The 22,124-nt window shown below is 43.3% G+C and overlaps 1 protein-coding gene across 3 annotated transcripts in view; it reads left to right on the top strand.

Moving 5' to 3' along the window:
* The window catches only part of LOC141139850 (probable cation-transporting ATPase 13A5), a 356,120-nt gene that overhangs the window by 132,550 nt on the left and 201,446 nt on the right, over positions 1-22,124 (top strand). For all 3 annotated transcript variants that reach the window (XM_073626380.1, XM_073626382.1, XM_073626381.1), the window contains exon 13: positions 1,157-1,218. In XM_073626380.1, coding sequence (XP_073482481.1) covers positions 1,157-1,218 — 62 coding nt within the window. The remainder of the gene's footprint in view (positions 1-1,156; positions 1,219-22,124) is intronic.

The following is a 22,124-nucleotide window of genomic DNA, read 5'->3' on the forward strand; positions in this document are numbered from 1 at the left end:
CAAAAGAAAGCTCTATTTTTGTAAAAAAAAAATGCTAAAAATTTCATTTGAGTACAGGGTAGCATGACCACACAATTGTCATTCAAAGAGTGACAGCGCTGAAAGCTAAAAATTGATTTGGGCAGGAGGGATTTAAGTGCCCAGTAAGCAAGTGGCTAAAATACATTTGTCATAACTACATCAGTATCACCAGCAAAGCAGCTTCATTATTATCCCATTAAAGAACATGAGAATGTGCGCTGCATTTCGACATTTCATCAATTGCATCAATGTTAATTCTAGAATACGAACAGTAGTTTACAAGACCAAACTCTTCCCGTTCGTTCCTTGATTCTGGTCATGAGCATTTGTACTTTCGACTTTTGTGTGATAATTTCTGTACTGACCAGCCAAAAATTCGGACTTTGAGCTGTCGTTCGTCAAAAATGTACTAGTCTGCTCATCCAGCTTTTGTCTTCCGAAAAATAAAAACCGGATGTCGAAAGGAGCATACTAACGGTAAGAATTTCGGACGACAGGCCGTCCAACCACAATTCCCTTCCGAAATTCACATTGTGTGTACGGGCCTTTATTGTGCCTGTTTACAGTTGTATACTCAGTTGCCTTATGCTCAAAAAAGTACATGCGCTTTTCTTTTTTAGCACATTCGGGTGATTTCTATCCATCTAGACTGCGATGGAAATGCCTGTAAATACATGATGCATGTGATTTCGTATGCATTTTTCACGCCTGAAGAATTCCTTTCTTCCTATAGCATTGCTCTCCTCCCTTGTCCAGTCCAGGAAAAAAAAACTCCTGAAGTTTGATAAACATGTAAAAGATGCTTAAAAATATCTAGTAATATGCTTTGCTCAGGTGTGAATGCATGCCATTTGTAAACAATACTTCACTTAAACATATACCTTACAGAGTGAACAAACGTTATTCCTTTAGTAAATCAACCTCTATGTCTGTAAATCTGTATGTGTGGTATATTTAGTACTTAGCAGCATAATTAAAGAGGTATGTGAAAAAGAAAATTCTGTACATGTTGTGACCATTGATGATAATTTGTAATAATATGTATCCTATAATGAAATTTCCAGTTGTTTTTCTTGATTAAGCGCATGTATCTAAAGGCTGTCATGTTAACTCACCAGCTTATTTTAACTCACAGACAGGTACTTTAACTGAAGATGGCTTAGACTTATGGGGTATAATTCGTTCAGATGGAGGCTGGTAGGTTATTGACAATTCCTATAGTAGTTGTTATGCTGGTATTTTGTGTTGCTATTGGCAATACTATTTATGATGATAGCGATGATTATCGATGATGATGATGATGATGATAATGATCATGATAATGATTATCATGATGGTGATGAAAATGATCATCATGGTGATGATGACAATTGAAAGGGACGAACACCCTCCAGTTCGGTTCGCAGCAGAACATGTGAATATGGAAAAAGGGGACATGTATCAATGCAAAAAAAAGTTTTAAAAAAACGGCAGTTTTTTCGGGGGCTCAGTGATTTTAACCACTTGCTTACTGGGCACTTAAACCCCCCTCCTGCCCAGACCAATTTTCAGCTTTCAGCGCTGTCACACTTTGAATGACAATTACTCAGTCATGCAACACTGTACCCAAATGAATTTTTTGTCCTTTTTTTCATACAAATAGAGCTTTCTTTTGGTGGTATTTGATCACCTCTGGGTTTTTTATTTTTTGCGCTATAAATGAAAAAAGACCGAAAATTTTGAAAAAAAACGAATTTTTCTTAGTTTCTGTGATAAAATTTTGCAAATTAGTAATTTTTCTTCATAAATTTTGGCCACAATTTATACTGCTACATATCTTTAGTAAAAATAACCCAAATTAGTGAATATTATTTGGTCTCTGTGAAAGTTAGAGAGTTTACAAGTTATGGTGCAAATCATAAAAAATTGATCACACCTGATGTACTGACGGCCTATCTCATTTCTTGCGACACGAACAAGTCAGGTAAGTACAAATACCCCCCAAATGACCCCTTTTTTGAAAGTAGACATTCCAAGGTATTCAGTAAGATGCATTGTGAGGTTTTTGATGTTGTCATTTTTTTCCCACAATTCTTTGCAAAATGAAGATTTTTTTTTTTTTTTTTTTTTTTCCACAAAATTATCATTGTAATAGGTTATTTCTCTCACATGGCATGTGTATACCACAAATGACTCCCCAAAATACATTCTGCTGCTACTCCTGAGTATTTCGATACCAAATGTGTGAGACTTTTACACAGCCTGGCCACATACAGAGGCCCAATATTGAAATAGCACCATCAGGCGTTCTAGAAGCATAAATTACACATCTCATTTCTCAACCACCTATTACACCTTTGAAGGCCCTGGAGCACCAGGACAATGGAAACGCCCACAAAGTGACCCCATTTTGGAAAGCTAACACCCCAACGTATAATCTATGAGGCATAATAAGTCTTTTGAACGGTTCATTTTTTTCCAAAAGTTTTTGGGAAATGTGGCAAAAAAATGAAAACGCATTTTTTTTTACGCAAAGTTGTGCATTTATAAGATATTTCCAACACATAGCATGTACATAGCAAAAATGACACCCCAAAATACATTCTGCTACTCCTCCTGAGTATTTCGATACCACATGTGTGAGACTTTTATACAGCCTGGCCACATACAGAGGCCCAATATTGAAATAGCACCATCAGGCGTTCTAGGAGCATAAATTACACATCTCATTTCTCAACCACCTATTACACCTTTGAAGGCCCTGGAGCACCAGGACAATGGAAACGCCCACAAAGTGACCCCATTTTGGAAAGCTAACACCCCAACGTATAATCTATGAGGCATAGTGAGTCTTTTGAACGGTTCATTTTTTTCCAAAAGTTTTTGGAAAATGTGGAAAAAAAATGAAAACGCATTTTTTTTACGCAAAGTTGTGCATTTATAAGATATTTCCAACACATAGCATGTACATAGCAAAAATGACACCCCAAAATACATTCTGCTACTCCTCCTGAGTATTTCGATACCAAATGTGTGAGACTTTTACACAGCCTGGCCACATACAGAGGCCCAATATTGAAATAGCACCATCAGGCATTCTAGGAGCATAAATTACACATCTCATTTCTCAACCACCTATTACAATTTTGAAGGCCCTGGAGCACCAGGACAATGGAAACGCCCACAAAGTGACCCCATTTTGGAAAGCTAACACCCCAACGTATAATCTATGAGGCATAATGAGTCTTTTGAACGGTTCATTTTTTTTCCAAAAGTTTTTGGAAAATGTGGAAAAAAAATAAACGCATTTTTTTTACGCAAAGTTGTGCATTTATAAGATATTTCCAACACATAGCATGTACATAGCAAAAATGACACCCCAAAATACATTCTGCTACTCCTCCTGAGTACGGCGATACAACATGTGTGAGACTTTTACACAGCCTGGCCACATACAGAGGCCCAACATGCAAGGAACACCATCAGGTGTTCTATGGACACATAGCATTCACATACCAAGAATTACACCCCAAAATACATTATGCTGAGCAAAGAGTAAACAAAAGATTACCTGTGGTTGTAATAGCGCAGTTGTACACAGGAGGATAGCACTGGTCCAGGCAGCAGACAGGGACTTGGTCAGCAAAAGCAAACGCAATCTTCCAGGCAACAGGCAGGAATCCTGTCCATAGTCAGTACAGGCAGCAGGCAGGGATACTGTCCATATATAGTCCAGGGTCAGTGCAGGCAGAGATTGTCAGCAGTGCCAATATATTGGTCCTGGTAGTAGGCAGGTCCATGTGGTGTGGTCAGTTCATGCGACAGGCAGAGGCATGATGGCATAGGTCCTACAGGCAGCAGGGAGACGTAGGGCCTCGTTCAGGACAGAATGGGGACAGGGGTAGAGGCTTCTCCCACCCAAATCTCTTTGAAGCCTCCGAGTCTCCAGACCCTAATCTAGGAATGAGAAAACAAATGAAATTGTTTTCTTCATCCAGAAAAACAATTCTGGAGCCCCTCACATATGTGAGACCCCTGTGTTCTGAATCCCACTAGTCCACTGGCAGGGTACAAGATCAGTCCAAGAGGCAGGCAAGAGGCATGGTCAAACAGTCCAGGGTCGGTTCCAGATCAGGCAGAGGTATGTACAGAATCGGTAGGCAGAAGCGTGGTCGAATAACAGTCCAGGGTCAGTTCCAGATCAGGCAGAGATATAAACAGAATCGGTAGGCAGAAGCATGGTCGAATAACAGTCCAGGGTCAGTTCCAGATCAGGCAGAGATATAAACAGAATCGGTAGGCAGAAGCATGGTTGAATAACAAGCCAGGGTCAGTTACAGAGCAAGCAGAGGCATAAGGGGTGTGAAGGCAGGAAGTGAGTGTTATGTTTACCATACTTCACTAATAATTTAGTGAAGTATGGTAACGGCGGAAACAGTCAACTATGCAGAGGCCTGGTTGGGAAGGACATTGGGCACAATGATAAGTGGTGTCTCTTCTCACCCCTCGTTTGGAGCACACCCGGCATTTTTTTTGTCGTTTTTGGCCTGTTGGTCTGGGAGGGATTTTATCGGGAAAGTGGCGTTCAGAGAGTCTACTAATTACATCGGATCTAATGTTTTCTGGTGGGCCGTTCGGGTATATAAGGGCAGTGGTGATTTCCTCCTGGTAGCCAAGGAAGGGTTTGGGTCTGTCGGTGGAGTTGCGATAAATTACATAGGTGTTGTAAATGGCCAAATTAAATAAATAAATCGAAACTTTTTTGTACCACTGGAATGTTCTTCTGGTAGAAAGGTAGGGCTCGAGCATCTGGTCGTTGAAGTCGACACCCCCCATATACATGTTGTATTCATAGATGCACGTCGGCTTTTGAATTGGGCCATTCCTCCTGCTGATCTCAACAAATGTGTTGTTGTGGATTGAAGAAAGCATGTAGACATCCCTTCTGTCCCTCCACTTCACAGCCAGAATTTCCTCATTCCGTAAGCTCGCCGCCTCCCCTCTTCTTAACTTTTTGTTGACGAGGCTTTGAGGAAAGCCCTTCCGATTCGTCCTTACGGTGCCGCATGCTGGAGTCTTCTTGCTATGAAGGTTTCGGAACAGGGGCAGACTAGAATAAAAATTGTCCACATATAGATGGTAGCCTTTCTCCAGAAGTGGGTTTATGAGTTGCCAAACAACTTTCCCACTCGATCCGATATATTCTGGGCAATTAGGGGGATGTAGCTGGGTGTCCTTCCCTTCGTATACCATGAAGGCATAGGTATACCCTGTAGCACGATCGCACAACTTGTACATCTTCACCCCATAGCGGGCCCTTTTGGTGGGAATAAATTGTTTCAAGCCCAGCCTGCCAGAAAATTTGATAAGGGACTCATCCACACATATGTGTTGTCCTGGGGTAAACAACTGGGGGAAGATTTCTGAAAAATAATTTATTAGGGGGCGAATTTTAAAAAGCTTGTCAAAATTTGGGTGATTTCGAGGAGGGCACTGGGTATTGTCGTTATAGTGAAGGAATCTCATAATCATGAGATATCTGGTCCTGGGCATTATTGAGGAAAAGATGGGCATGTGGTAGATGGGGAGGGTAGACCAATACGAACGTATTTGATTTTTTCTGTTTAGTCCCATACAGAACGTGAGGCCCAAAAAAATTTTAAACTCCTCCACTGTTAGGGCTCTCCATTCGTAGGGACGGGCATAAGAGGACGTTGGGTTGCTTGCAATAAATTGTTGGGCATATAGGTTGCACTGGGCAACAATAGATGCAAGCATGTCCTCAGTAAAAATAAGGTGGAAAAAGTCTATCGGGGAAAAATTTTCTGTGTCCACCTGGACTCCTGGCTGGGCAGTGAAAGGGGGAACGTTAGCTTCCCCTGAATTGGGTGGCAGCCACAAGGGGTTTTGAAGGGAATAGGGAAGGCTGGCATGGGACCTAACCCTTTGGGCCTGAGGTGACACCCCACTGGTACGTGGCCTTTGCCGAGGTACTGCGGTGCTGGTGGATGGCACCGCGGTGCTGGTGGATGGCACTGCGGTGCTGGTGGATGGCACTGCCTCCTCACCAGTACGCCTTCGTCTGGCGGGCGGACTCTCATCCTCCTCTGAGGCTGTCAGTGTACCACTGGTTAGGACAGGCTCGTAGTCCACGTCAGACTCAGAGTCGGAAAATGAGGAGGAATCAGAAGCGGAGAGCTCCCCGTTGCTCTCGTCGCCCGCAAGAATACTGTACGCCTCCTCAGCTGAATATAATCTTCTAGCCATTGTTGGTGATGACAGAAGGCACTGATGATAGCTGGCACTCTTACGTGGCACTGGTGACACTGATAACAGATAGCACGTGCACTGACGGGTGGTACTGACAGATGGTATTGACAGGTAGCACTGACAGGTAGCACTGACAGGTAGCACTGACGGCAGGTGGAACTGACGGCAGGTGGAACTGACGGCAGGTGGCACTGATGGCAGGTGGCACTGACGGCAGGTGGCACTGGCAGATGGTACTGGCAGATGGCACTGGCAGATGGCACTGGCAGATCTGACTGACAGATGGGACTGACAGAGGCACTGGCAGATGGCACTGGCAGGTGGCTCAGGCAGATGGCACTGGCAGATGGCACTGGCAGATGGCACAGGCAGATGGCACTGGCACTGGCAGATGGCACTGGCAGATGGCACGGGCAGATGGCACGGGCAGATGGCACGGGCAGATCTGACTGACAGATGGGACTGACAGAGGCACTGGCACTGGCAGATGGCACTGGCACTGGCAGATGGCACTGGCAGATGGCACGGGCAGATGGCACGGGCAGATGGCACAGGCAGATGGCACAGGCAGATGGCACGGGCAGATCTGACTGACAGATGGGACTGACAGATGGGACTGACAGAGGTACTGGCACTGGCAGATGGCACTGGCACTGGCAGATGGCACAGGCAGATGGCACGGGCAGATGGCACTGGCAGATGGCACTGGTAGATGGCACTGGCAGATGGCACTGGCAGATGGCACTGGCAGATGGCAGATGGCACTGGCAGATGGCACTGGCAGATATGTTGGCACAGTGTGTGTGTTTTACTCACAGTAACTCACAGTAGGCTCAGTAACAGTAACACAGATCGCTCTCCCTCCTCACACGCTGTCTCTGTGTGAGGAGGGAGAGCCGGCAATGAGAGATGATCTCAAATGTTTACATTTGAGATCATCTCTCATTGGCAGAGCGATCGCGCTGAAAACGGCCGCTATGATTGGCCGTTTTCAGCGATCTGTGACTGGCTGTGTCCAAGGGACACGGCCAGCACAAAACTTCCCCGATGCGCGCCCGCGGGAGCGCGCAACGCGGAAGTAAACAGGAGGACGTCCAGGGACGCCCTCCCGGCAGATAGCGTCCGCGCTGCAGCCGTCTTTCGGCTATAGCGCGGGCGCGAAGTGGTTAAGAATGCCTAAAGTGACACAATAAAAATTAAATATTCCTTTAAATATTGTGCCGGGGGGGATGTTTATAGTATGCCTGTAAAGTGGCGCAGTTTTCCCGTGTTTAGAACAATACCACAGCAAAATGACATTTTGCTAAAGGAAAAAAAATCATTTAACACTGCTTGCGGCTGTAATGTATTGTCGGGTCCTGGCAATATAGATGAAAATCATTGAGAAAAATGGCATCCCCCCCCCCAGCCCATTACCAGGATCTTTGGATCTGGTATAAATATTAAGGGGAACCTTGCACCCAAATTTAAAAAAATGGCGTGGGGGTCCAGGCACTATATACTCTGAACAGAAATATATATACTGAACGGCCTGCCCTATATACTTTGCAGAAAATTGGGCCATAGGTGTTGGTGGTGCCAGAACACTGTAACCCCTCACACTCTTGTTGGGCGCAGGAACAGGCCCTGCTGTTAAATATTATTTAAAAAATTGTAATTACATGTCCGTGTTAAACAGGGGCAAAAAAAATTGGCCTTGGGTGGTGGTGCCACAACACTGTAACCCCTCACAGTTACTCTTGGTGGGCGCAGGAACGGGCCCTGCTGTGAAATATTAGATCAAAAATTGTAATTACATGCCCCTGTTAAACAGGGGCAGAAAAATTGGGCCTTTGGTGGTGGTGGTGCCACAACACTGTAGCCCCTCACAGATACTCTTGTTGGGCGCAGGAACGGGCCCTGCTGTGAAATATTTGATCAAAAACTGTAATTACATGCCCCTGTTAAACAGGGGCAGAAAAATTGGGCCTTAGGCAGTGGTGGTGGTGCTCTTAACCAAAAATATTGTTGGAAGCTAGCATCATCAAGATTGAGGAGGTATACAATAGTCACTCAGCATAGGCAGTCTTCAAGGGATCCCACATCCATAGAAAAATCAATAAGTTACATCAGCATCAGGTGCTTGATAGCTGCTGATCCAAGACTGATTCATTTTTATGAATATAAGCCTATCAACAGAGTCTGTGGGAAGGCGCACTCTATGATCCGTTACAAACCCTCCAGCAGCACTTAATGTGCGTTCAGAAAGAACGCTGGATGCAGGACAGGCCAGTAGCTCAATCGCATATTGAGCAAGTTCTAGCCAGTAACCCAGTGGATGCTCTGTTGGAAAGGTCTCCAAGTCTGCTCTTGCCCCTAGATATTCCTGCACCATATAATGCAGACGCTGACGATGGTTGCTTGAACTGATCAGACCTTGGGACTGAAGACTGAAAAATTGTCTAAAGGCATCGGTCAGCCGGCCACCTTCTCCACCGTTCTTCCTCTGACTGAACAAAGCCTCAGCAACACGTTGTTCAGCACCAGGAAATGAAATTGTAACCTCACAGGGTCTGGAAACGCATTGCACAAACCTTTCTTCGTGGCCTCCTGAAGATGTTTCATCCTCTGCCCCCTCTGCAAAGGCAGGATGAGTTCTGCAACCTTACCCTTATAACGTAGATCAAGAAGGGTTGCCAGCCAGTAATGATCCCTCTCCTTGATACCATGAATCCTAGGGTCCTTTCGCAGGCTTAAAGAATCAGGGAGGCCATGCAGTGTAAGTTTGCAGAGGCATTCGATTCTGAGTCCTCTGGGTTACTAAGGATGACATGATCCGTAACAACCTCCTCCCAGCCACGTACAACTCTTTTGGGTTTCTGGGGACTGAAAACCATCCCTTGAAGACTGCTGCTGAGTGTTATCCTCCATGTCCATGCTGACACAATCCTCCTCTTCTTCCTGTGTGTTTGGCGGGCCCGCAGGAATACTATCTGGATAAAGGGGGCCTTGAGAGGTAAGGAAATCCTCCTCTTCCTCCTGCTGTTCTGCCTCAAGTGCCCTGTCCATTATTCCATGAAGCGTGTGCTCCAACAGGAAAACAAGAGGGACAGTATCACTGATGCATGCATTGTCGCTGCTCCCCATCCTCGTGGCCTCCTCAAATGGTGACAGGACAGTGCATGCATCCTTGATCAGTAGCCACTGGCGTGGCGAAAAGAAGCCAAGCTCCCCTGATCCTGTCCTGGTGCCATACTCACACAGGTGCTTATTGATGGCCCTCTGCTGCCTGTGCAGCTGCTGCAGCATTGCCAACGTTGAGTGCCACCTGGTGGGCATGTCACAAATGAGGTGGTTGTTGGGCAGGTTGCATTCCCTTTGAATGTCAACCAGCCGAGCATTGGCATTGTACGACCGGCGGAAATGACCACAGACTTTTCTTGCCTGCGTCAGGAGATCCTGTAAGCCTGGGTACCTGCTCAAGAACCACTGGACCACCAAATTCAGGACGTATGCCAAACATGGGACATGGGTCAAGTGTCCCTGTCGGAGGGTGGAGAGAAGGTTGGTGCCATTGTCACATACAACCATTCCTGGTGGAAGCTGGCGTGGGGTCAACCACCTCTGAGCCTGCCCCTGCAGAGCTGACAAAATCTCTACCCCAGTGTGGCTCCTGTCCCCTAAGCAGCCCAACTCAAGCACCGCATGGCATCTTTTTGCCTGAGTGCTTGCGTAGGCCCTTGAACGCTTATGGAGCACCGCTGCTTCAGAGGACAAAGTTGCAGAAGAGGCCATAGAGGAAGAAGAAGAGGAGGAGGTGGAGGACAGAGCTATGGCAGAATCACCACTAACATTTTGGAGGCGTGGTGGTGGAACAAGCTCCACCAATACTGAACCCTGTCCTGCATCCTTCCCAGCTGCCAGCAGAGTTACTCAGTGCGCCGTGAAGGAAAGGTAACATCCCTGCCTATGCCTGCTAGACCATGAGTCAGTGGTAATATACACCTTACTGCTGACCGCCCTGTCCATCAAGGCCATAACACTGCCTTCCACATGCCGGTAGAGAGCCGGAATGGCCTTCTGTGAAAAGAAATGGTGTTTTGGAACCTGCCACGGAGGTACAGCACATTCCACAAATTCACGAAATGGGGCAGAGTCTACCAGCTGAAAAGGTAGCAGTTGCAGTGCTAGCAATGAAGTGTAGTAGCAACCGCACTATGGTTTCACTGTATTGTGTGCTGTGTACACCACCAGAAAAGTAGTAGCAACTGCACTATGGTTGCACTGCATTGTGTACTGTGTACACCATCAGAAAAGTAGTAGTAACTGCACTACAGTTGCCAGTATTGCGTAATGTGTACACCACCAGAAAAGTAGTAGCAACTGTACTACAGCTGCACTGTATTGTGTAATGTGTACACCACTGGAAGTGTAGTAGCAACTGCACTACGGCTGCACTGTATTCTGTAATGTGTACACCACCAGAAAAGTAGTAGCAACTGCACTACAGTTGCACTGTATTGTGTAATGTGTACACCACCAGAAAAGTAGTAGCAACAGCACTACGGTTGCACTGTATTGTGTACTGTGTACACCACCAGAAAAGTAGAAGCAATTGCCCTACGGTTGCACTGTATTGTGTAATGTGTATACCACCAGAAAAGTAGTAGCAACTGCACTACGGTTGCACTGTATTGTGTGCTGTGTACACCACCAGAAAAGTATTAGCAACTGCACTACGGTTGCACTGCATTGTGTAATGTGTACACCACCAGAAAAGTATTAGCAACTGCACCACGGTTACATTGTATTGTGTGCTGTGTACACCACCAGAAAAGTAGTAGCAACTGCACTACGGTTGCCAGTATTGTGTAATGTTTACACCACCAGAAAAGTAGTAGCAACTGCACTACAACTGCACTGTATTGTGTAATGTGTACACCACTGGAAGTGTAGTAGCAACTGCACTACGGCTGCACTGTATTGTGTAATGTGTACACCACCAGAAAAGTAGTAGCAACTGCACTATGGTTGCACTGTATTGTGTAATGTGTACACCACCAGAAAAGTAGTAGCAACTGCACTACCGTTGCACTGTATTGTGTACTGTGTACACCACCAGAAAAGTAGTAGCAATTGCCCTACGGTTGCACTGTATTGTGTAATGTGTATACCACCAGAAAAGTAGTAGCAACTGCACTAAGGTTGCACTGTATTGTGTGCTGCGTACACCACCAGAAAAGTAGTAGCAACTGCACTACGGTTGCACTGTATTGTGTAATGTGTTCACCACCAGAAAAGTAGTAGCAACTGCACCATGGTTGCACTGTATTGTGTGCTGTGTACACCACCAGAAAAGTAGTAGCAACTGCACTACAGTTGCACTGTATTGTGTACTGTGTACACCATCAGAAAAGTAGTAGTAACTGCACTACAGTTGCCAGTATTGTGTAATGTGTACACCACCAGAAAAGTAGTAGCAACTGTACTACAGCTGCACTGTATTGTGTAATGTGTACACCACTGGAAGTGTAGTAGCAACTGCACTACAGCTGCACTGTATTCTGTAATGTGTACACCACCAGAAAAGTAGTAACAACTGCACTACGGTTGCACTGTATTGTGTAATGTGTACACCACCAGAAAAGTAGTAGCAACTGCACTACAGTTGCACTGTATTGTGTACTGTGTACACCACCAGAAAAGTAGAAGCAATTGCCCTACGGTTGCACTGTATTGTGTAATGTGTATACCACCAGAAAATTAGTAGCAACTGCACTAAGGTTGCACTGTATTGTGTGCTGTGTACACCACCAGAAAAGTATTAGCAACTGCACTACGGTTGCACTGCATTGTGTAATGTGTACACCACCAGAAAAGTATTAGCAACTGCACCACGGTTACACTGTATTGTGTGCTGTGTACACCACCAGAAAAGTAGCAGCAGCTGCACTACGGTTGCCAGTATTGTGTAATGTTTACACCACCAGAAAAGTAGTAGCAACTGCACTACAGCTGCACTGTATTGTGTAATGTGTACACCACTGGAAGTGTAGTAGCAACTGCACTACGGCTGCACTGTATTGTGTAATGTGTACACCACCAGAAAAGTAGTAGCAACTGCACTACGGTTGCACTGTATTGTGTAATGTGTACACCACCAGAAAAGTAGTAGCAACTGCACTACCATTGCACTGTATTGTGTACTGTGTACACCACCAGAAAAGTAGTAGCAATTGCCCTACGGTTGCACTGTATTGTGTAATGTGTATACCACCAGAAAAGTAGTAGCAACTGCACTATGGTTGCACTGTATTGTGTGCTGTGTACACCACCAGAAAAGTAGTAGCAACTGCACTACGGTTGCACTGTATTGTGTAATGTGTTCACCACCAGAAAAGTAGTAGCAACTGCACCACGGTTGCACTGTATTGTGTAAAGTGAACACCACCAGAAAAGTAGTAGCAACTACATTACAGTTGCACTGTATTGTGTAATGTGTACACCACCAGAAAAGTAGTAGCAACTGCACCACGGTTGCACTGTATTGTGTAAAGTGAACACCACCAGAAAAGTAGTAGCAACTACATTACAGTTGCACTGTATTGTGTAATGTGTACACCACCAGAAAAGTAGTAGCAACTGCATTATGGTTGCACTGTATTGTGTACTGTGTACACCACCAGAAAAGTAGTAGCAACTGTACTACAGCTGCACTGTATTGTGTAATGTGTACACCACTGGAAGTGTAGTAGCAACTGCACTACGGCTGCACTGTATTCTGTAATGTGTACACCACCAGAAAAGTAGTAGCAACTGCACTACGGTTGCACTGTATTGTGTAATGTGTACACCACCAGAAAAGTAGTAGCAACTGCACTACGGTTGCACTGTATTGTGTACTGTGTACACCACCAGAAAAGTAGAAGCAATTGCCCTACGGTTGCACTGTATTGTGTGCTTTGTACACCACCAGAAAAGTATTAGCAACTGTACTACGGTTGCACTGCATTGTGTAATGTGTACACCACCAGAAAAGTATTAGCAACTGCACCACGGTTACACTGTATTGTGTGCTGTGTACACCACCAGAAAAGTAGTAGCAACTGCACTACGGTTGCCAGTATTGTGATATGTTTACACCACCAGAAAAGTAGTAGCAACTGCACTACAGCTGCACTGTATTGTGTAATGTGTACACCACTAGAAGTGTAGTAGCAACTGCACTACGGCTGCACTGTATTGTGTAATGTGTACACCACCAGAAAAATAGTAGCAACTGCACTACGGTTGCACTGTATTGTGTAATGTGTACACCACCAGAAAAGTAGTAGCAACTGCACTACTGTTGCACTGTATTGTGTACTGTGTACACCACCAGAAAAGTAGTAGAAATTGCCCTACGGTTGCACTGTATTGTGTAATGTGTATACCACCAAAAAAGTACTAGCAACTGCACTATGGTTGCACTGTATTGTGTGCTGTGTACACCACCAGAAAAGTAGTAGCAACTGCACTACGGTTGCACTGTATTGTGTAATGTGTTCACCACCAGAAAAGTAGTAGCAACTGCACCACGGTTGCACTGTATTGTGTGCTGTGTACACCACCAGAAAAGTAGTAGCAACTGCACTACAGTTGCACTGTATTGTGTACTGTGTACACCATCAGAAAAGTAGTAGTAACTGCACTACAGTTGCCAGTATTGTGTAATGTATACACCACCAGAAAAGTAGTAGCAACTGTACTACAGCTGTACTGTATTGTGTAATGTGTACACCACTGGAAGTGTAGTAGCAACTGCAAAACGGCTGCACTGTATTCTGTAATGTGTACACCACCAGAAAAGTAGTAGCAACTGCACTACGTTTGCACTGTATTGTGTAATGTGTACACCACCAGAAAAGTAGTAGCAACTGCACTACGGTTGCACTGTATTGTGTACTGTGTACACCACCAGAAAAGTATTAGCAATTGCCCTACGGTTGCCAGTATTGTGTAATGTTTACACCACCAGAAAAGTAGTAGCAACTACACTACAGCTGCACTGTATTGTGTAATGTGTACACCACTGGAAGTGTAGTAGCAGCTGCACTATGGCTGCACTGTATTGTGTAATGTGTACACCACCAGAAAAGTAGTAGCAACTGCACTACGGTTGCACTGTATTGTGTAATGTGTACACCACCAGAAAAGTAGTAGCAACTGCACTACCGTTGCACTGTATTGTGTAATGTGTATACCACCAGAAAAGTATTAGCAACTGCACTATGGTTGCACTGTATTGTGTGCTATGTACACCACCAGAAAAGTAGTAGCAACTGCACTACGGTTGCACTGTATTGTGTAATGTGTTCACCACCAGAAAAGTAGTAGCAACTGCACCACGGTTGCACTGTATTGTGTACTGTGAACACCACCAGAAAAGTAGTAGCAACTACACTACAGTTGCACTGTATTGTGTAATGTGTACACCACCAGAAAAGTAGTAGCAACTGCATTATGGTTGCACTGTATTGTGTACTGTGTACACCACCAGAAAAGTAGTAGCAACTGTACTACAGCTGCACTGTATTGTGTAATGTGTACACCACTGGAAGTGTAGTAGCAACTGCACTATGGCTGCACTGTATTCTGTAATGTGTACACCACCAGAAAAGTAGTAGCAACTGCACTACGGTTGCACTGTATTGTGTAATGTGTACACCACCAGAAAAGTAGTAGCAACTGCACTACGGTTGCACTGTATTGTGTACTGTGTACACCACCAGAAAAGTAGAAGCAATTGCCCTACGGTTGCACTGTATTGTGTAATGTGTATACCACCAGAAAAGTAGTAGCAACTGCACTACGGTTGCACTGTATTGTGTGCCGTGTACACGACCAGAAAAGTATTAGCAACTGTACTACGGTTGCACTGCATTGTGTAATGTGTACACCACCAGAAAAGTATTAGCAACTGCACCACGGTTACACTGTCTTGTGTGCTGTGTACACCACCAGAAAAGTAGTAGTAACTGCACTACGGTTGCCAGTATTGTGTAATGTTTACACCACCAGAAAAGTAGTAGCAACTGCAATACAGCTGCACTGTATTGTGTAATGTGTACACCACTGGAAGTGTAGTAGCAACTGCACTACGGCTGCACTGTATTGTGTAATGTGTACACCACCAGAAAAGTAGTAGCAACTGCACTACGGTTGCACTGTATTGTGTAATGTGTACACCACCAGAAAAGTAGTAGCAACTGCACTACCGTTGCACTGTATTGTGTGCTGTGTACACCACCAGAAAAGTAGTAGCAACTGCACTATGGTTGCACTGTATTGTGTAATGTGTTCACCACCAGAAAAGTAGTAGCAACTGCACCACTGTTGCACTGTATTGTGTACTGTGAACACCACCAGAAAAGTAGTAGCAACTACACTACGGTTGCACTGTATTGTGTAATGTGTACACCACCAGAAGTGTAGTAGCAACTGCACTATAGTTGCACTGTATTGTGTACTGTGTACACCACCAGAAAAGTAGTAGCAACTGCACTATGGCTGCACTGTATTGTGTAATGTGTACGCCACCAGACGTTTAGTAGCAACTGCAATACAGTTGCACTGTATTGTGTACTGTGTACACCACCAGAAAAGTAGTAGCAACCGCACTACGGCTTAACTGTATTGTGTAATATGTACACCACCAGAAAAGTAGTAGCAACTGCATTATGGTTGCACTGTATTTTATAATATGTACATCACCAGAAAAGTAGTGGCAACTGCACTATGGTTGCACTGTATTGTTTACTGTGTACACCACCAGACATGTAGTAGCAACTGCACTACGAGTGCACTGTATTGTGTACTGTGTACACCACCAGAAGAGTAGTAGTAACTGCACTATGGCTGCACTGTATTGTGTAATGTGTACACCACCAGAAAAGTAGTAGCAACTGCACTACGGTTGCACTGTATTGTGTAATGTGTACACCACCAGAAAAGTAGTAGCAACTGCACTACCGTTGCACTGTATTGTGTGCTGTGTACACCACCAGAAAAGTAGTAGCAACTGCACTACGGTTGCACTGTATTGTGTAATGTGTTCACCACCAGAAAAGTAGTAGCAACTGCACCACTGTTGCACTGTATTGTGTACTGTGAACACCACCAGAAAAGTAGTAGCAACTACACTACGGTTGCACTGTATTGTGTAATGTGTACACCATCAGAAGTGTAGTAGCAACTGCACTATAGTTGCACTGTATTGTGTACTGTGTACACCACCAGAAAAGTAGTAGCAACTGCACTATGGCTGCACTGTATTGTGTAATGTGTACGCCACCAGACGTTTAGTAGCAACTGCAATACAGTTGCACTGTATTGTGTACTGTGTACACCACCAGAAAAGTAGTAGCAACCGCACTACGGCTTAACTGTATTGTGTAATATGTACACCACCAGAAAAGTAGTAGCAACTGCATTATGGTTGCACTGTATTTTATAATATGTACATCACCAGAAAAGTAGTGGCAACTGCACTATGGTTGCACTGTATTGTTTACTGTGTACACCACCAGACATGTAGTAGCAACTGCACTACGAGTGCACTGTATTGTGTACTGTGTACACCACCAGAAAAGTAGTAGAAACAGTACACCACGGAATGCACTGTAGATATAGGTGACACTGGATGCTGCAGAGTATATATTTCTCTCTCTCTCTCTCTCTCTCTCTCTCTCTCTCTCTCTCTCTCTCTCTCTCTCTCTCTCTCTCTCTCTCTCTCTCTCTCTCTCTCTCTCTCTCTCTCTCTATATATATATATATATATATATATATATATATATATATATATATATATATATATATATATATATATATATATAAACTTCAGGTGGGTTACCTTCTTTTCTTTAATCCTTACTCCAATCACAGCACCATCAAGGTGGACTCCCAATCTTCCACTATAGATTAATAAAGAGAAACGTGGATCGATGCTTGATGCAAAAATATCCTTTACTTGAAAGTTTCAATCATACAAACATTGAAAGTGCAGACGTGCAAGCCACTGTACAGTATCGAGCGTGAGTCGCTGTTCATCAGGCTTCTCTGGCTGTGTGTAGAGAGCCCAACATCATTACCTTCTTTTATCCACACCCAGAATATTATCACACATGTGTCAAATCAAACAATTAACAATACTAATTGCCCAAACTTAAATAATTAACCCATACTCTATAGCAATGTCAGGTAAAAAAACATACATTTCTATACTGCAAAAATATTTACACATACTCTCGTCCTGCCATGTGTCATCTACTACAAAATTTTTGTTCAGGAGTATATAACCTCTCTCATCACTACAATGTTTCTATCTATGCCTTATTTAATCAATAATCATTACACTTCATTGGTATTCTTAATACTGTCTCAGATTTCATAATACGTTCCAGCTGTTGTTTCTGTTAACTTGTTTTCCCCACGGGAATATACTCCACTGAATCTGAAAGGGATATAATATGCAAATCACAAATAGAATTATTATACTACCCTGTATCCAAATCCTATAGAAACAGATATAAATCATAATCCTTATTCATCCCATCGGGATAAAGAGACTGTAGTCTGTTTATCCACCAAACTTCACGTTTCTTCAGTTTTAGAATCCTATCCCCCCTTCTCTTATCACAAGGAATTTCCTCCAGTACCATAAATCGCAAATCGGTATCCCTGTGTCCCATCTCAGAAAAGTGACGTGACACAGGGAAACCTGACTGTGGGTGTCGAATCGTGCTGCGATGCTGTGCAATACGATCCTTTATCTTCTGGCTAGTCTCACCTACATAAAGGAGATTGCACGGGCATATGAGGATGTAGAATACATATGACGACTGACATGTATAACAGCCATTCACCGTTATTCTATTCTTAGTTGTAGGGTGAATAAAATGATTTCCTTTGAGCATTAGGTTACATTGGATACAATTTAGACATGGGTAACAACCCTTTCTTTTCTTACCCAAAAACGTTGTTTTCTCTTCCTGGGTATCAGGTCTAAATTCCGATCGTACCAAAGAATCGCGCAAAGTTCTATTGTGTCGATAAGCTTTCATGGGAATTTGCTGAAATTCTTCTATCTGTGGATATGATCGTCTCAAAATTGACCAATGTCTCCTCACTAAATTGAAAATCTTGTCACTGTAACTATTGTATTGAAAAACAAATGGAATCCTAGGTTTATTTGATCGGTATTTTTTATAATTACAAGTGCTGATTGGCTTTGAAATCTTATTAAGTTCCTGTCTAATCACACCATCCGGATAGCCCCGCTCTTTAAATTTACAACACATTTAATCCAATCTGCTGTCCCTTATCGTAGTATCACTCACAATCCTCAAACCTATGGGAATCCGTTGTACCCGATGGTATTCAGCAAGGGTGTCTAAATTGTATCCAATGTAACCTAATGCTCAAGGGAAATCATTTTATTCACCCTACAACTAAGAATAGAATAACGGTGAATGGCTGTTATACATGTCAGTCGTCATATGTAATCTACATCCTCATATGCCCGTGCAATCTCCTTTATGTAGGTGAGACTAGCCAGAAGATAAAGGATCGTATTGCACAGCATCGCAGCATGATTCGACACCCACAGTCAGGTCTCCCTGTGTCACGTCACTTTTCTGAGATGGGACACAGGGATACCGATTTGCGATTTATGGTACTGGAGGAAATTCCTCATGATAAGAGAGGGGGGGATAGGATTCTAAAACTGAAGAAACCTGAAGTTTGGTGGATAAACAGACTACAGTCTCTTTATCCGGATGGGATGAATAAGGATTATGATTTATATCTGTTTCTATAGGATTTGGATACAGGGTAGTATAATAATTCTATTTGTGATTTGCATATTATATCCCTTTCAGATTCAGTGGAGTATATTCCCGTGGGGAAAACAAGTTAACAGAAACAACAGCTGGAACGTATTATGAAATCTGAGACGGTATTAAGAATACCAATGAAGTGTAATGATTATTGATTAAATAAGGCATAGATAGAAACATTGTAGTGATGAGAGAGGTTATATACTCCTGAACAAAAATTTAGTAGTAGATGACACATAGCAGGATGAGAGTATGTGTAAATATTTTTGCAGTATAGAAATGTATGGTTTTTTACCTGACATTGCTATGAGTATGGGTTAATTATTTAAGTTTGGGCAATTAGTATTGGTAATTGTTTGATTTGACACGTGTGATAATATTCTGGGTGTGGATAAAAGAAGGTAATGATGTTGGGCTCTCTACACACAGCCAGAGAAGCCTGATGAAGAGCGACTTACGCTCGATACTGTACAGTGGCTTGCACGTCTGCACTTTCAATGTCTGTATGATTGAAACTTTCAAGTAAAGGATATTTTTGCATCAAGCATCAATCCACGTTTTTCTTTATATATATATATATAGATATATAGATATATCTATATATCTATATATATATATAGATATATATACTAGACTGTGTATATCTATCTATCTATCTATCTATCTATCTATCTATCTATCTATCTATCTATCTATCTATCTATCTATCTATCTATCTATCTATCTATCTAGATATATATATATCAAATACACCCCCTGAAGTAGATTAGAAATAGTACACCACAAAGAGCACTGTAGAATGTAGATCTAGGCTACACTGACTGGATGCTGCAGAGTATATATACAGCGGGGACGGAAAGTATTCGGACCCCCTTACATTTTTCACTCTGTTACATTGCAGCCATTTGCTAAAATCATTTAAGTTCGTTTTTTTCCTCATTAATGTACACACAGCACCCCGTATTGACAGAAAAACACAGAATTGTTGACATTTTTGCAGATTTATTAAAAAAGAAAAGCTGAAATATCACATGGTATATTCAGACCCTTTGCTCAGTATTTAGTAGAAGCACCTTTTTGATCTAATACAGCCATGAGTCTTTTTGGGAAAGATGCAACAAGTTTTTCACACCTGGATTTGGGATCCTCTGCCATTCCTCCTTGCAGATCCTCTCCAGTTCTGTCAGGTTGGATGGTAAACATTGGTGGACAGCCATTTTTAGGTCTCTCCAGAGATGCTCAATTGGGTTTAGGTCAGGGCTCTGGCTGGGCCATTCAAGAACAGTCACGAAATTGTTGTGAAGCCACTCCTTCATTATTTTAGCTGTGTGCTTAGGGTCATTGTCTTGTTGGAAGGTAAACTTTCGGCCCAGTCTGAGGTCCTGAGCACTCTGGAGAAGGTTTTTGTCCAGGATATCCCTGTACTTGGCCGCATTTATCTTTCCCTCAATTGCAACCAGTCGTCCTGTCCCTGAAGGTGAAAAACACCCCCACAGCATGATGCTGCCACCACCATGCTTCACTGTTGGGATTGTATTGGACAGGTGATGAGCAGTGCCTGGGTTTCTCCACACATACCGCTTAGAATTAAGGCCAAAAAGTTCTATCTTGGTCTCATCAGACCAGAGAATCTTATTTCTCACCATCTTGGAGTCCTTCAGGTGTTTTTTAGCAAATTCCATGTGGGCTTTCATCTGTCTTGCTGGAGGCAAAAGGCCACTCCTTGGTGGAGGGCTGCAGTGATGGTTGACTTTCTACAACTTTCTCCCATCTCCCGACTGCATCTCTGGAGCTCAACCACAGTGATCTTTGGGTTCTTCTTTACCTCTCTCACCAAGGCTCTTCTCCCCGATAGCTCAGTTTGGCCAGACGGCCAGCTCTAGGAAGGGTTCTGGTCGTCCCAAACATCTTCCATTTAAGGATTATAGAGGCCACTGTGCTCTTAGGAACCTTAAGTGCAGCAGAATTTTTTTTTGTAACCTTGGCCATCTGTACCTTACCACAATTCTGTCTCTGAGCTCTTCAGGCAGTTCCTTTGACCTCATAATTCTAATTTGCTCTGACATGCACTGTGAACTGTAAGGTCTTATATAGACAGGTGTGTGGCTTTCCTAATCAAGTTCAATCAGTATAATCAAACACAGCTGGACTCAAATGAAGGTGCAGAACCATCTCAAGGATGATCAGAAGAAATGGACAGCACCCGAGTTAAATATATGAGTGTCACAAGAAAGGGTCTGAATACTTAGGACCATGTGATATTTCAGTTTTTCTTTTTTTAATAAATCTGCAAAAATGTCAACAATTCTGTGTTTTTCTGTCAATATGGGGTGCTGTGTGCACATTAATGAGGAAAAAAATGAACTTAAATGATTTTAGCAAATTAGAAATAGTACACCACAGAGTGCACTGTAGAATGCAGATCTAGGCTACACTGACTGGATCTTGCAGAGCGCATATATATATGTATATATATATATATATATATATAAATATATATATATATATTAGACAGACTGTTTATATATATATATATATATATATATATATATATATATATATCAAATACACTGCCACTGACTGAATAACCTGCCTCCTTAATCTAAATCACACTATCTCTCCGTCCACGGCAACAACACTACACAGGGCCGCCGTGTAGGCAGCCTTATAAGTGTGGGGCGTGGACTTAGTCCCACCTAAACCATGATTGGCCAAAGGCACCCTGTAGGTCAGGTGCATGCTTTGGCCAATCATCATACAGCAATGCACTGCGATCTCGCAGTGCATTATGGGGCGTTCCGCAGGTGCTCGAATTTCCAGCTAACGCCCCATAATGTTTGTTCTTCGGCGAACGGGCCAAAACCCGATGTTCGAGTCGAACTTATGTTCGAGTCAAACTTATGTTCAACCCGAACATCGAGCTCATCCCTAACAATTAATCAATGATGACAAAGATTATGATGATGACAATGATTATCATGATGATGACAATGAGTAGTA

Source organism: Aquarana catesbeiana, linkage group LG04, assembly GCF_042186555.1.
Source record: "Aquarana catesbeiana isolate 2022-GZ linkage group LG04, ASM4218655v1, whole genome shotgun sequence".
In the NCBI taxonomy this organism is placed as follows: Eukaryota; Metazoa; Chordata; class Amphibia; order Anura; family Ranidae; genus Aquarana; species Aquarana catesbeiana.